The 15,456-nt window shown below is 39.6% G+C and overlaps 1 protein-coding gene across 1 annotated transcript in view; it reads left to right on the forward strand.

Annotated features, from left to right (window-relative positions):
* LOC128640329 (calsyntenin-3-like) overlaps window positions 1–15,456 on the forward strand; it is a 234,948-nt gene that overhangs the window by 180,397 nt on the left and 39,095 nt on the right. Inside the window, 2 exon segments of the mRNA XM_053692821.1 lie at window positions 1,904–2,015; window positions 2,017–2,131. Coding sequence (XP_053548796.1) covers window positions 1,904–2,015; window positions 2,017–2,131 — 227 coding nt within the window.

Raw genomic sequence — 15,456 nt, forward strand, 5'->3', positions numbered from 1 at the left:
CACCACACAGTCACTGCCTCTCCTCATCATGGTCACCAGCACAGTCACTGCCTCTCCTCATCATGTGTCACCAGCACAGTCACTGTCTCTCCTCATCATGTGTCACCAGCACAGTCACTATCTCTCCTCATCATGTGTCACCAGCACAGTCACTATCTCTCCTCATCATGTGTCACAAGCACAGTCTCTATCTCTCCTCATCATGTGTCACTAGCACAGTCACATCTCTCCTCATCATGTGTCGACCTAGCACAGTCACTATCTCTCCTCATCATGTGTCACACACAGTCACTATCTCTCCTCATCATGTGTCACCAGCACAGTCACTACATGTGTCACCAGCACAGTCACTATCTTTCCTCATCATGTGTCACTAGCACAGTCACTGTCTCTCCTTATCATGTGTCACCAGCACAGTCACTGTCTCTCCTCATCATGTGTCACCAGCACAGTCACTATCTCTCATCATCATGTGTCACCAGCACAGTCACTGTCTCTCCTCATCATGTGTCACTAGCACAGTCACTATCTCTCCTCATCATGTGTCACCAGCACAGTCACTGTCTCTCCTTATCATGTGTCACCAGCACAGTCACTGTCTCTCCTCATCATGTGTCACCATCACAGCCACTGCCTCTCCTCATCAAGTGTCACCAGCACAATCACTCTCTCTCCTCATCATGTGTCACCAGCACAATCACTCTCTCTCCTCATCATGTGTCACCATCACAGCCACTGCCTCTCCTCATCATGTGTCACTAGCACAGTCACTATCTCTCCTCATCATGTGTCACCAGCACAGTCACTATCTCTCCTCATCATGTGTCACCAGCGCTGTCTCTCCTCATCATGTCACCAGCACAATCACTATCTCTCCTCAACATGTGTCACCAGCACAATCATTCTCCCTCCTCATCATGTGTCACCAGCACAGGTCACTATCTCTCCTCATCATGTGTCACCAGCACAGTCACTATCTCTCCTCATCATGTGTCACCAGTGCTGTTACTGTCTCTCTTCATCATGTGTCACCAGCACAGTCACTATCTTTCCTCATCATGTGTCACCAGCACAGTCACTCTCTCCTCATCATGTGTCACCAGCACAGTCACTGTCTCTCCTCATCATGTGTCACCAGCACAGTCACTATCTCTCCTCATCATGTCACCAGCACTGTCACTGTCTCATGTGTCACCAGCACTGTCACTGTCTCATGTGTCACCAGCACAGTCACTATCACTCCTCATCAAGTATCACCAGCACAGTCACTATCACTCCTCCTGATGTCACCAGAAGTCACAATCAATCCTCATCATGTGTCACCAGCACAGTCACTATCTCTCCTCATCATGTGTCACTGTCTCTCCTCATCATGTCACCAGCACTGTCACTGTCTCATGTGTCACCAGCACAGTCACTATCACTCCTCATCATGTATCACCAGCACAGTCACTATCACTCCTCATCATGTATCACCAGCACAGTCACTATCACTCCTCATCATGTATCACCAGCACAGTCACTATCACTACTCATCATGTGTCACCAGAAGTCACTATCACTCCACGTGTCACCAGCACAGTCACTATCTCTCCTCATCATGTATCACCAGCACAGTCACTATCACTCCTCATCATGTATCACCAGCACAGTCACTATCACTACTCCATCATGTTGTCACCAGAAGTCACTATCACTCCACAGTGTGTCACCAGCACAGTCACTATCTCTCCTCATCATGTGTCACTGTCTCGTGTCACCAGCTCTGTCCCTCTCTCCTCATGTCACCAGTACTGTCACTTATGTGTCCACCAGCCCTGTGACTGTCTCTTCTCATCATGTGTCACCAGCAGCCGTCTCTCCTCATCTCTTTATCACCAGCACTATCACTTTATCTCACCAGATGTCTCAGTGATCAAGGATGTCTCTCAGTACCAGATCTGGAAGGGTATCTTGTGGTATTGCAGCCAGATTCTCCACAGGTCGTACTTTCAGGATCTCCTCGCTCTGCACATCCCCATCTCAGACTTCCAGGGGCCATTAGGTGTATTCATATTCCCTGACCTAAGGATCACATGCTCAATGTCTCGCCCACTGAACCCCAGCAAGCAGGAGCGAACTCCAAGAGCAGGTACTTCATTACTCTGTAAACATACTTAGACTATAAACGTATTCAGGTAGTGTGTTCCAATTGCTACTAAAAGATTGTAATTAACTAAACTAGATTTCTCCCCATTAAATAGTCACAAAATAAATTAGTATTGTGATGGTGCAGGCTGCCTATAGGTCTGAGTGCTCTAGTGTAAAATGTATTTGTCACAGTTTATTCTCTCAAGCCAGGGAAAATCCTTGTTTCAGTGCTGATTTAAGGAGAATTACAACTTAAAGGGACATCAAACACTTTTTTTTCATGATTTAGAGAATTTTAAATAACATTCCAATTTACTTCTATTATCTAACAGTTCTAACTTGCTTCATTCTTTAGCTATATTGTGTTGAAGAAATAGCAATGCACATGGGTGAGCCAATCACACGAGGCATTCATATGTAATCACCAATCAGCAGCTACTGAGTCTATCTAGATATGCTTTTCAGCAAAGGATATCAAGAGAATGAAGCACATTAGATAATAGGAGTAAACTAGAAAGTTGTTTAAAATTGCATGCTCTTTCTAAATCATGAAAAAAAAAAATGGGTTTCAAGTCCCTTTAAGTCCTGCACACCACCTGCTGTGGGCACAAAATGAGTAGGATGGCATATGTAACATTCATGCTAAAAAAACATGAGGTAAATAAAAAATCACCTTAATTATTGCCATATAATGTATAGTAAAAAGAGGTTTAGGGTACTGAAGCCAATGATCTTGTATGAACACACAACTATTTAAGATACAAAAACTTTTATTGCCTTTAGAAGGGTTTTAACCAATGGCATCATCAGCTGTCAGGCTGCTTGACAAAACTCTCTTGTTCCCTCTTAGACACAGGTGTAATGTTTTCAGATATAAACTAGTGGATAAAGGAAGGTGATGTGATCAGGAGAAGCATAACAGATGTAGAAGTTGTTTTTATCTTGATATTAGGAGAAATGTGAAGAAGGAGAATTACTAAATCTTAAGCATCTAAACAAAAACATCATTTATGTAAGAACTACCTGATAAATTAATTTCTTTCATATTGGCAAGAGTCCATGAGCTAGTGACGTATGGGATATACAACCCTACCAGGAGGGGCAAAGTTTCCCAAACCTCAAAATGCCTATAAATACACCCCTCACCACACCCACAATTCAGTTTAACGAATAGCCAAGAAGAGGGGTGATAAAGAAAGAAGTAAAAAGCATCAACAAAGGAATTTGGAAATAATTGTGCTTGATACAAAAAAAATCATAGCCACCATAAAAAAGGGTGTGCCTCATGGACTCTTGCCAATATGAAAGAAATTAATTTATCAGGTAAGTTCTTACATAAATGATGTTTTGTTTCATGTAATTGGCAAGAGTCCATGAGCTAGTGACGTGGGGGATAGCAATACCCAAGATGTGGAACTCCACAAAAGAGTCACTAGAGAGGGAGAGAGCAAAATAAAAACAGCCATTTGCCTGAAAAAAATTAATCCACAACACAAATATAAGTTTTATTCTCAAAAATAAAAAAGACAAACTTAAATCAATAAGCAGAAGAATCAAACTGAAACAGCTGCCTGAAGAACCTTCCTACCAAAAACTTGCTTCCGAAGAAGCAAATACATCAAAATGGTAGAATTTAGTAAATGTATTCAAAGAAGACCAAGTTGCTGCTTTGCAAATCTGATCAACTGAAGCTTCATTCTTAAAAGCCCAAGAAGTGGAAACTGATCTAGTAGAATGAGCTGTAATTCTGAGCAGGGCTTTACCCGACTCCAAATAAGTTTTATGAATCAAAAGCTTTAACCATGATGCCAAAGAAATGGCAGAAGCCTTCTGACCTTTCCTGGAACCAGAAAAGATAACAAGACTAGAAGTCTTCCTGAAATCTTTAGTGGCTTTAACATATATTTCAGAGCTCTCACCACATCCAAAGAATGTAAAGCTCTCCAAAGAATTCTTAGGATTAGGACACAAAGAAGGGACAACAATTTCTCTATTAATGTTGTTAGAATTCACAACCTTAGGTAAGAATTTAAATAAAGTCCGCAAAACTGCCTTATCCTGATGAAAAATCAAAAAAGGAGATTCACAAGAAAGAGCAGATAATTCAGAAACTCTTCTAGCAGAAGAGATGGCCAAAAGGGAACACACTTTCCAAGAAAGTAGTTTAATGTCCAAAGAATGCATAGGCTCAAATGGATGAACCTGTAAAGCCTGAAAAACCAAATTAAGACTCCAAGGAGGAGAGATTGATTTAATGACAGGCTTGATATGAACCAAAGCCTGAACAAAACATGAATATCAGGAAGTTTAGCAATTTTCCTGTAGAATAAAACAGAAAGAGCAGAGATTTGTCCTTTCAAGGAACTTGCAGACAAACCCTTATCCAAACCATCCTGAAGAAACTGTAAAATTCTAGGAATTCTAAAAGAATGCCAAGATAATTTATGAGAAGAACACCATGAAATATGTCTTCCAAACTCGATAATAAATCTTTCTAGAAACAGATATACGAGCCTGCAACATAGTATTAATCACTGAGTCAGAGAAATCTCTATGACTAAGCGTTTCAATTTCCATACCTTCAAATTTAATGATGTGAGATCCTGATGGAAAACCGGACCTTGAGATAGAAGGTCTAGTCTTAATGGAAGTGGCCAAGGTTGGCAACTGGACATCCGAACAAGATCCGCATACCAAAACCTGTGAGACCATGCTGGAGCCACTAGCAGCACAAACTATTGCCTCCATGATGATTTTGGAGATCACTCTTGGAAGAAGAACTAGAGGCGGGAAAATATAAGCAGGTTGATAACACCCACAGAAGTGTCAACGCAGCCACTGCTTCTGCCTGAGGATCCCTGGACCTGGACAGGTACCTGGGAAGTTTCTTGTTTAGATGAGAGTGCCATCAGATCTATTTCTGGAAGCCCCCACATCTGAACAATTTGAAAAAACACATCTTGGTGGAGAGGCCCTTCTCCCGGATGTAAAAGTCTGACGACTGAGATAATCCGCTTCCCATTTGTCTATACTTGGGATATGAACTGCAGAAATAAAACAGGAGCTGGATTCCGCCCAAACAAGTATCCGAGATACTTCTTTCATAGCTTGAGGACTGTGAGTCCCACCCTGATGATTGACATATGCCACAGTTGTAATATTGTCTGTCTGAAAAATGAACGGTTTTCTCTTCAACAGAGGCCAAAACTGAAGAGCCCTGAGAATTGCAAGGAGTTCCAAAATATTGATTGGTAATCTCGCCTCTTGAGATTTCCAAACCCCTTGTGCTGTCAGAGATCCCCAAACAGCTCCCCAACCTGAAAGACTCGCATCTGTTGTGATCACAGTCCATGTTGGCTGAACGAAAGGAGGCCCCTAGAATTATACGATGGTTGATCTAACCACCAAGTCGAACATTGGGATTTAAGGATATTAATTGTGATATCCTTGTATAATCCCTGCACCATTGGTTCAGCATACAAAGCTGGAGAGGTCTCATATGAAAACGAGCAAAGGGGGGTTGCAATCCGATGCTGCAGTCATGAGATCTAAAACTTCCATGCACATAGCTACTGAAGGGGAATGACTGACTTAAGGTTCTGACCAGCTGCAACTAATTTCAAACGTCTCTTGTCTGTTAGAGACAAAGTCATGGGCACTGAATCTATCTGGAAACCTAAAAATGTTACCTTTGTCTAAGGAATCAAATAACATTTTGTAAATTGATCCTCCAACCATGTCTTTGAAGAAACAACACTAGTTTATTCGTGTGAGATTCTGCAGAACGTAAAGACTGAGAGAGTACCAAGATATCGTCCAAATAAGGAAACACCGCAATACCCCGCTCTCTGATTACAGAGAGTAGGGCACCTTTGAAAAGATTCTTGAGCTGTCGCTAGGCCAAAAGGAAGAAGGCAACAAATTGGTAATGCTTGTCTAGAAAAGAGAATCTCAGGAACTGATAGTGATCTGGATGAATTGGAATATGAAGATATGCATCCTGTAAGTCTATTGTGGACATATAATGTCCTTGTTGAACAAAAGGCAGAATAGTCCTTATAGTCACCATTTTGAAAGTTGGTACTCTTACATATTGATTCAAAATCTTTAGATCCAGAACTGGTCTGAATGAATTTTCTTTCTTTGGGACAATGAATAGATTTGAATAAAACCCCAGACCCTGTTCCTGAAATGGAACTGGCATGATTACCCCGATAACTCCAGGTCTGGAAACACACTTCAGGAAAGCCTGAGCCTTTACTGGGTTCGCTGGAATGCGTGAGAGAAAAAATCTTCTCACAGGTCTTACTCTGAATCCTATTCTGTAAACCTGAGAGACAATACTCTAAATCCAATGATTTTGGACTGAATTGATTGAAACATCTTTTGAAAAAATTTAACCTGCCCCCTACCTGCTGAGCTGGAATGAGGGCTGCACCTTCTTGGGGGCCTGGCTTTGATCTCTTAAATGGCTTAGATTTATTCCAATTTGAGGAAGGCTTCCAATTGGAAACCGATTCCTTTGGGGATGTATTAGATTTCTGTTCCTTATTATGTCAAAAGGAACGAAAACGGTTAGAAGCTTTAGATTTGCCCTTAGGTTTTTTATCCTGAGACAAAAAGACTCCCTTCGCCCCTGTGACAGTTGAAATGAAAATATTTGTCACCAAGTATGACGCACAACAAACAGAAAAATATTTTTTGGCGGCAAAAACGTCCGGAAACGACACACTCGCATCATAGATGACGCAACCTTGTGAAGGACTCAGCGTCCACTAAGACGGACGGAAATGACGAATTTTGCGTCAACGAACGTAACTTTCTGTCAAAAAATCTTGGCGTCATGTATGACGCAATAAACTTTGGCATTTTGCGCCTTCGCGAGCCTAATTCTGCCCACGAATGTAAAAGACAGTCAATTTGAAAAAAAAAAAAAAAATATACACCAGGTGAGAAAATAAATTTCCATAAAAAAGCATTTCCCAGATATGAAACTGACAGTCTGCAATAAAGAAATATACTGAAAAACCTGAATCGTGGCAAATATAAGTACAATACATATATTTAGAACTTTATAATAAATACATAAAGTGTCCAAACCATAGCTGAGGTGTCTTAAGTAAATGAAAACATACTTACCGAAAGACACCCACCACATATAGTAGAAAGGCCAAACCAGTACTGAAACGGTTATATCAGTTGAGGTAATGGGAATATGAGAGTATATCGTCGATCAGAAAAGGGAGGTAGGAGATGAATCTCTACGACAGATACTAACAGAGAACCTATGAAATAGATCCCCGTTAGGGAAATCATCGTATTCAATAAGTGATACTCCCTTCACATCCCTCTGACATTCACTGTACTCAGAGGAACCGGGCTTCAAAATGCTGAGAAGCGCATATCAACGTAGAAATCTTAGCACAAACTTACTTCACACACCTCCATAGGAGGCAAAGTTTGTAAAACTGAATTGTGGGTGTGGTGAGGGGGTGTATTTATAGGCATTTTCATGTTTTGGAAACTTTGCCCCTCTGGTGTAGAATTGTATATCCCATACGGTCACTAGCTCATGGACTCTTGCCAATTACATGAAAGAAATATTCTTTACCTTCAAGTATCAGCTGAGGAGACAGAGATAACCTACTCCCCTAGAGGGAACTGAGCATAATAAAGTGTGGTCTATCTATTACTTGTGGACCTGTTACAAGTTACTATTCCTAACGTTAATCAGGGTGGATATAACGTAGGTGCAATGTTTTCACCATATCACACGTGTATCTTGTTTTATTTGCCTCACAGGGAATTAAAGAGCATACAAACTTGTTCCACAGCACTGTTATTCTTTAATTACTTATTTTCTGTTAGGGTACAGACAAAAAATAGCGGATGTTTCGAGTGCTACCGCTCTTAATCATGCTATGTTACATTGTATCCAAATTTCACTTTTTAAAACCCTCAGTTTCACGCCAACCAACTAAACATAGTGGCTTTGCTGCCATCTACTGACCAAAAACAGTAAATACACAATAAAAACATTCCTCACTAATTACATAATGAAATGTAACTATTATATTTGTTTGCTTACACAGAAATGTTTAAACTATTATAATGCATTTTCACTCTAAATCATCACATCTTATTATACCAATAGTCAAAGGATTACACATCAAATACCAAATTCATTATTTACAAAATCCCATTTTGCGTAAAAATTCATCACTTTCAGAAAATTCATCATTTGCAAAAAAATTATCACTTGCAAAAAACAAACATTTTTTAACAAAACAACTGGGAAAATTAAATTTCCTGCTAAAAATGAATGATCTTCTATAACTCAGAAAGATCTTTTATAGAATTATGTTTTACAAACAGGATTTTCTATATATAATGTGATTTTGTTACAATAGGATTTTTTACAGTAGGATTTTTTGCAATAGGTTTTTACAGAAAAATCGACCTGTCATGCTCTCTATTGAGCCCGTTGGGTGTGCCAGATACCTAATTCAAAAATCCAAAACCTTTCCTTTTGTTTTAGGAGCTTTTCCCTGTTACTTCCATTTCTTTGGGGACCCACACTATCAATTATTTGCCATCTTATTTGGCTATTGGATGCCCACATTGTAAGAAGTGATAGGATACAGTCTACACCTTTTATTAGAGCGATGCTGGCAATCCTGGTCCCTTGATCATTCGGGTAGGTTTCCCCTATATAGATCAGGGAACAGGAACATTTTATGAGATAAATCACATATCTTGACTCACATGTGTAATACTCTTATCTCATATTTCTTCCCATTCCTGGTGATGAAAAAATATTTCCCTTTTATTATGGAGGTTGACAGGCTCACGCATCCTAGACAAGGAAACATCCACTTATTTTTCTTATCCAAAATGCCTGTCTTTCCTTTTTCTTGGGCCCTACATCTGTACTAGTGGGTTGTCTTTCAGATGTTCACTCTCTTTTAACCATTAATGGTGGATTCTTAAATATCTCCATTTCCTTATTGCACTCTTTCAATATATTGCCAGTGTCTCCTTTACTATACGTGTAATCTCCTCATTGTTAGAATTAAACTGAGTAACTAAGATCAATCTATCCTCTGGGTTCCCTTTTTCTTTCTTTTGTTTGTTGTCCTTATACTAGATGTATGCTTTTCTTATGACCGTCCTTGGGGGTACTCTCTATTGAGAAATTTTTGTTGGCATTTCCCTCATCCTTATTTCTTTAGTTACAGTATCCGTGACTATTCTATCAACCCTTAGCAGTTGACTCTTAGGTAAAGAGTTAAGTAACCCTCTTGGATGGAAACTTTCATAGCCAAGCAATGTATTTCTGTCTGTCACTTTGCTGTATAGGTCAAACACCAATTTATTCCCCTCTTTTATTACTCTGGTATCCAAGAAGCTCACTGACTCTTCAGCTCCACTCCATAGAGAATTCTAGATCTTTTATAGCTCCATTAATCTCCTTAAAATCTTCCAGGGGACTCTATGCTGCCCCACCATATGCCAAACATGTCGTCTATGAAACGCCACCATGTGGCTCCATATGATCTAAATTTCTCATTTCATACACGACTCTTTCCTCTATCTCATTCATAAATAAGTTGGCAGATGATGGGGCAACGTTGGTCCCATTGCTGTCCCTTCACTTGAATATACCAATCATCCTGAAAAAATGAAATGGTTCCAATAGAGGAATAAGCCTCAGTAAATATTCAATGAATTCAACCTGTATATCCGAACATTGTTTATTTACTTTACAAATCTTTTTAACTATTCCCAATTCCAGTCTCGTGTTTAATAGCCGTGTAAAGGCTTTTCACATCCATGGGGTATATAGCAAAAATGTATCATATTCCAAGCATAACTCTTTGGGCTTTATTTAAAAAAATCTCCTGTGGCCCTCAAATAAGATGATATTTATGTAACCTCTGGCTGTTGTCAAGCTGAATTAATGCTAGAGACTATCGACCTCCCAGGTGGTCTTACTAAATTGCTTATGTACCTTAGGTACGGTTGTAAAAAAACATAATTTATGTAAGAACTTACCTGATAAATTCATTTCTTTCATATTAGCAAGAGTCCATGAGCTAGTGACGTTATGGGATATACATTCCTACCAGGGAGGGGCAAAGTTTCCCAAACCTCAAAATGCTATAAATACACCCCTCACCACACCCACAAATTCAGTTTAACGAACAGCCAAGAAGTGGGTGGGTGATAAAAAAAGTGTGAAAGCATATAAAATAAGGAGAATTGGGAATAGTTGTGCTTTATACAAAAAAAATCATAACCCCAAAAAGGGTGGGCCTCACTGGACTCTTGCTATATGAAAAGAAATGAATTATCAGGTAAGCTTCTTACATAAATTATGTTTTCTTTCATGTAATTAGCAAGAGTCCATGAGCTAGTGACGTATGGGATAATGACTACCCAAGATGTGGATCTTTCACGCATGATGTCACTAGAGAGGGAGGGATAAAATAAAGACAGCCAATTCCTGCTGAAAATAATCCACACCCAAAATAAAGTTAATGAAAACATAAGCAGAAGATTCAAACTGAAACCGCTGCCTGAAGTACTGTTTCTACCAAAAACTGCTTCAGAAGAAGGAAAACACATCAAAATGGTAGAAATTTAGTAAAAGTATGCAAAGAGGACCAAGTTTGCTGCTTTGCAAATCTTATCAACCGAAGCCTCATTCCTAAACGCCCAGGAAGTAGAAACTGACCTAGAAGAATGAAGCTGTAATCCTTTGAGGCGGAGTTTTACACCCGACTCGACATAAGCATGGTGAATTAAGGATTTCAACCAAGATGCCAAAGGAAATGGCAGAAGCTTCGACCTTTTCTAGAACCGGAAAAGATGACAAATAGACTAGAAGTCTTTCGAAAAGGACTTAGTAGCCTCACATAATACTTTCAAAGCTCTAACAACATCCAAAGAATGCAACGATTTCTCCTTAGAATTCTTAGGATTAGGACTTATTGAAGGAACCACAATTTCTCTACTAATGTTGTTGGAATTTCACAACCTTAGGTAAAAATTCAAAGATAGTTCGCAACACACCGCCTTATCTTGATGAAAAATCAGAAAAGGAGACTCACAAGAAGGAGCAGATAATTCAGAGACTCTTCTGGGCAGAAGAGATGGCAAAAGGAAAAAAAACTTTCCAAGAAAGTAGATTAATGTCCCAATGAATGCATAGGGTTTCAAAAAGGACGGAGCTTGTAGAGCCCTCAGAACCAAAATCAAACGCCAAGGAGAGAGAAATAGACTTAATGATAGGTTTTATACGAAACCAAGGCTTGTACAATACAATGATATCAGGTAGAAAAGCATTCCTTTTTTCTGTGAAATAAAGACAGAAAGAGCAGAGGTTTGTCCTTTCAAGGAACTTGTGGACAAACCTTTATCTAAACCATCCTGAAGAAACTGTAAAATTCTCGGAATTCTAAAAGAATGCCAGGAAAAATGATGAGAAAGACACCAAGAAATATAAGTCTTCCAGACTCAATAATATGATCTCTCTAGATACAGATTTACGAGCCTGTAACATAGTATAAATCACAGAGTCAGAGAAACCTCTTTGACCAAGAATCAAGCGTTCAATCTCCATACCTTTAAATTTAAGGATTTGAGATCCTGATGGAAGAAAGGACCTTGCGACAGAAGGTCTGGTCTTAACGGGAAGAGTCCACGGCTGGCAAGAGGCCATCTGGACAAGATCCGCATACCAAAACCTGTGAGGCCATGCTGGAGCTACCAGCAGAACAAACGAGCATTCCTTCAGAATCTTGGAGATTACTCTTGGAAGAAGAACTAGAGGCGGAAAGATATAGGCAGGATGATTACTTCCAAGGAAGTGATAATGCATCCACTGCCTCCGCCTGAGGATCCCGGGATCTGGACAGATACCTGGGAAGTTTCTTGTTTAGATGAGAAGCCATCAGATCTATTTCTGGGAGTTTCCCACATTTGAACAATCTGAAGAAATACCTCTGGGTGAAGAGACCATTAGCCCGGATGCAACGTTTGGCGACTGAGATAATCCGGTTCCCAATTGTCTATACCTGGGATATGAACCGCAGAGATTAGACAGGAGCTGGACTCCGCCCAAACCAGAATTCGAGATACTTCTTTCATAGCCAGAGGACTGTGAGTCCCTCCTTGATGATTGATGTATGCCACAGTTGTGACATTTGTCTGTCTGAAAACAAATGAACGACTCTCTCTTCAGAAGAGGCCAAGACTGAAGAGCTCTGAAAATTGCAACGGAGTTCCAAATATTGATCGGTAATCTCACCTCCTGAGATTCCCAAACCCCGTGTGCCGTCAGAGACCCCCACACAGCTCCCCAACCTGTAAGACTTGCATCTGTTGAGATTATAGTCCAGGTCGGAAGAACAAAAGAAGCCCCCTGAATTAAACGATGGTGATCTGTCCACCACGTCAGAGAATGTCGGACAATCGGTTTTAAAGATATTAATTGAGATATCTTTGTGTAATCCCTGCACCATTGGTTCAGCATACAGAGCTGAAGAGGGTCGCATGTGAAAACGAGCAAAGGGGATCGCGTCCGATGCAGCAGTCATAAGACCTAGAATTTCCATGCATAAGGCTACCGAAGGGAATGATTGTGACTGAAGGTTTCGACAAGCTGAAATCAATTTAGACGTCTCTTGTCTGTCAAAGATAGAGTCATGGACACTGAATCTATCTGGAAACCTAAAAAGGTTACCCTTGTCTGAGGAATCAATGAACTTTTTAGTGAATTGATCCTCCAACCATGAGCTTGAAAGAAACAACACAAGTCGATTCGTATGAGATTCTGCTAAATGTGAAGACTGAGCAAGTACCAAGATATCGTCCAAATAAGGAAATACCACAATACCCTGTTCTCTGATTACAGACAGAAGGGCACCGAGAACCTTTGTAAAAATTCTTGGAGCTGTAGCTAGGCCAAACGGCAGAGCCACAAACTGGTAATGCTTGTCCAGGAAAGAGAATCTCAGGAACTGATAGTGAGCTGGATGAATCGGAATATGCAGATATGCATCCTGTAAATCTATTGTAGACATATAATGCCCTTGCTGAACAAAAGGCAAGATAGTCCTTACAGTTACCATTTTGAATGATGGTATTCTTACATAACGATTCAATATTTTTAGATCCAGAACTGGTCTGAAGGAATTCTCCTTCTTGGGTACAATGAAGAGATTCGAATAAAACCCCAGCCCCTGTTCCAAAACTGGACCTGGCATAATTACTCCAGCCAACTCTAGATCTGAAACACATTTCAGAAATGCTTGAGCTTTCACTGGGTTTACTGGGACACGGGAAAGAAAAAATCTCTTTGCAGGAGGTCTTATCTTGAAACCAATTCTGTACCCTTCTGAAACAATGTTCTGAATCCAAAGATTGTGAACAGAATTGATCCAAATTTCTTTGAAAAAACGTAATCTGCCCCCTACCAGCTGAGCTGGAATGAGGGCCGCACCTTCATGTGGACTTAGAAGCTGGCTTTGCTTTTCTAGAAGGCTTGGATTTATTCTGGAGATGGTTTCCAAACTGAAACTGCTCCTGAGGATGAAGGATCAGGCTTTTGTTCTTTGTTGAAACGAAAGGAACGAAAACGATTATTAGCCCTGTTTTTACCTTTAGATTTTTTATCCTGTGGTAAAAAAGTTCCTTTCCCACCAGTAACAGTTGAGATAATAGAATCCAACTGAGAACCAAATAATTTATTACCCTGGAAAGAAAGGGAAAGCAGAGTTGATTTAGAAGACATATCAGCATTCCAAGTTTTAAGCCATAAAGCTCTTCTAGCTAAAATAGATAGAGACATAAACCTGACATCAACTCTGATAATATCAAAAATGCAGCACAGATAAATTATTAGCATGTTGAAGAAGAATAATAATATTATGAGAATCATGATCTGTTACTTGTTGCGCTACAAGTTTCCAACCAAAAAGTTGAAGCTGCAGCAACATCAGCCAATGATATAGCAGGTCTAAGAAGATTACCTGAACACAGATAAGCTTTTCTTAGAAAGGATTCAATTTTCCTATCTAAAGGATCCTTAAAGGAAGTACCATCTGCCGTAGGAATAGTAGTACGTTTAGCAAGGGTAGAAATAGCCCCATCAACTTTAGGGATTTTGTTCCAAAACTCTAATCTGTCGGACGGTACAGGATATAATTGCTTAAAACGTTTAGAAGGAGTAAATGAATTACCCAAATTATTCCATTCTCTGGAAATTACTTCAGAAATAGCACCAGGAACAGGAAAAACTTCTGGAATAACCACAGGAGATCTAAAGACCTTGTCTAAACGTTTAGATTTAGTATCAAGAGGACCAGAATCCTCAATTTCTAATGCAATTAGGACTTCTTTAAGTAAAGAACGGATAAATTCCATTTTAAATAAATATGACTATTTATCAGCATCAACCTCTGAGACAGAATCCTCTGTATCAGAAGAATCATTAGAATCAGAATGATGATGTTCATTTAAAAATTAATCTGTATAAAGAGAAGTTTTAAAAGACTTTTTTATGTTTACTAGAAGGAGGAATAACAGACATAGCCTTCTTAATGGATTCAGAAACAAATCTCTTATGTTATCAGGAACACTCTGAACATTAGATGTTGATGGAACTGCAACAGGTAATGGTATTTACTAAAGGAAATATTTTCTGCATTAACAAGTTTGTCATGACATTTAATACAAACAACAGCTGGAGGAACAACTACCAAAAGTTTACAGCAGATACACTTAGCTTTGGTAGTTCCAGCACCAGGCAGCGATTTTCCAGTAGTATCTTCTGACTCAGTTGCAACGTGGGACATCTTGCAATACGTAATAGAAAAAAACAACATATAAAGCTAAATTGATCAAATTCCTTAAATGACAGTTTCAGGAATGGGAAAAAATGCCAGTGAACAAGCTTCTAGCAACCAGAAGCAACAAATAATGAGACTTAAATAAAGTGGAGACAAAATTGACCGCCCACAATATTTGGCGCCTAAATGCTATTAGCGTCAAAAATGACGCCACACATCCGGAACGCCGACATTTTTGGCGCGAAAAACGTCAAAAATGACGCAACTTCCGGCGACACGTATGATGCCGGAAATAGAAAAAAAAAAATTCGCGCCAAGAATGACGCAATAAAATGAAGCATTTTCAGCCCCCGCGAGCCCTAACAGCCCACAGGGAAAAAGTCAAATTTTAAGGTAAGATAAAAATGATATATTCAAATGCATTATCCCAAATATGAAACTGACCGTCTGAAAAAATGTTGAACATCCTGAG

The sequence above is a fragment of the Bombina bombina genome, chromosome 9 (genome assembly GCF_027579735.1).
Source record: "Bombina bombina isolate aBomBom1 chromosome 9, aBomBom1.pri, whole genome shotgun sequence".
Lineage (NCBI taxonomy): Eukaryota > Metazoa > Chordata > Amphibia > Anura > Bombinatoridae > Bombina > Bombina bombina.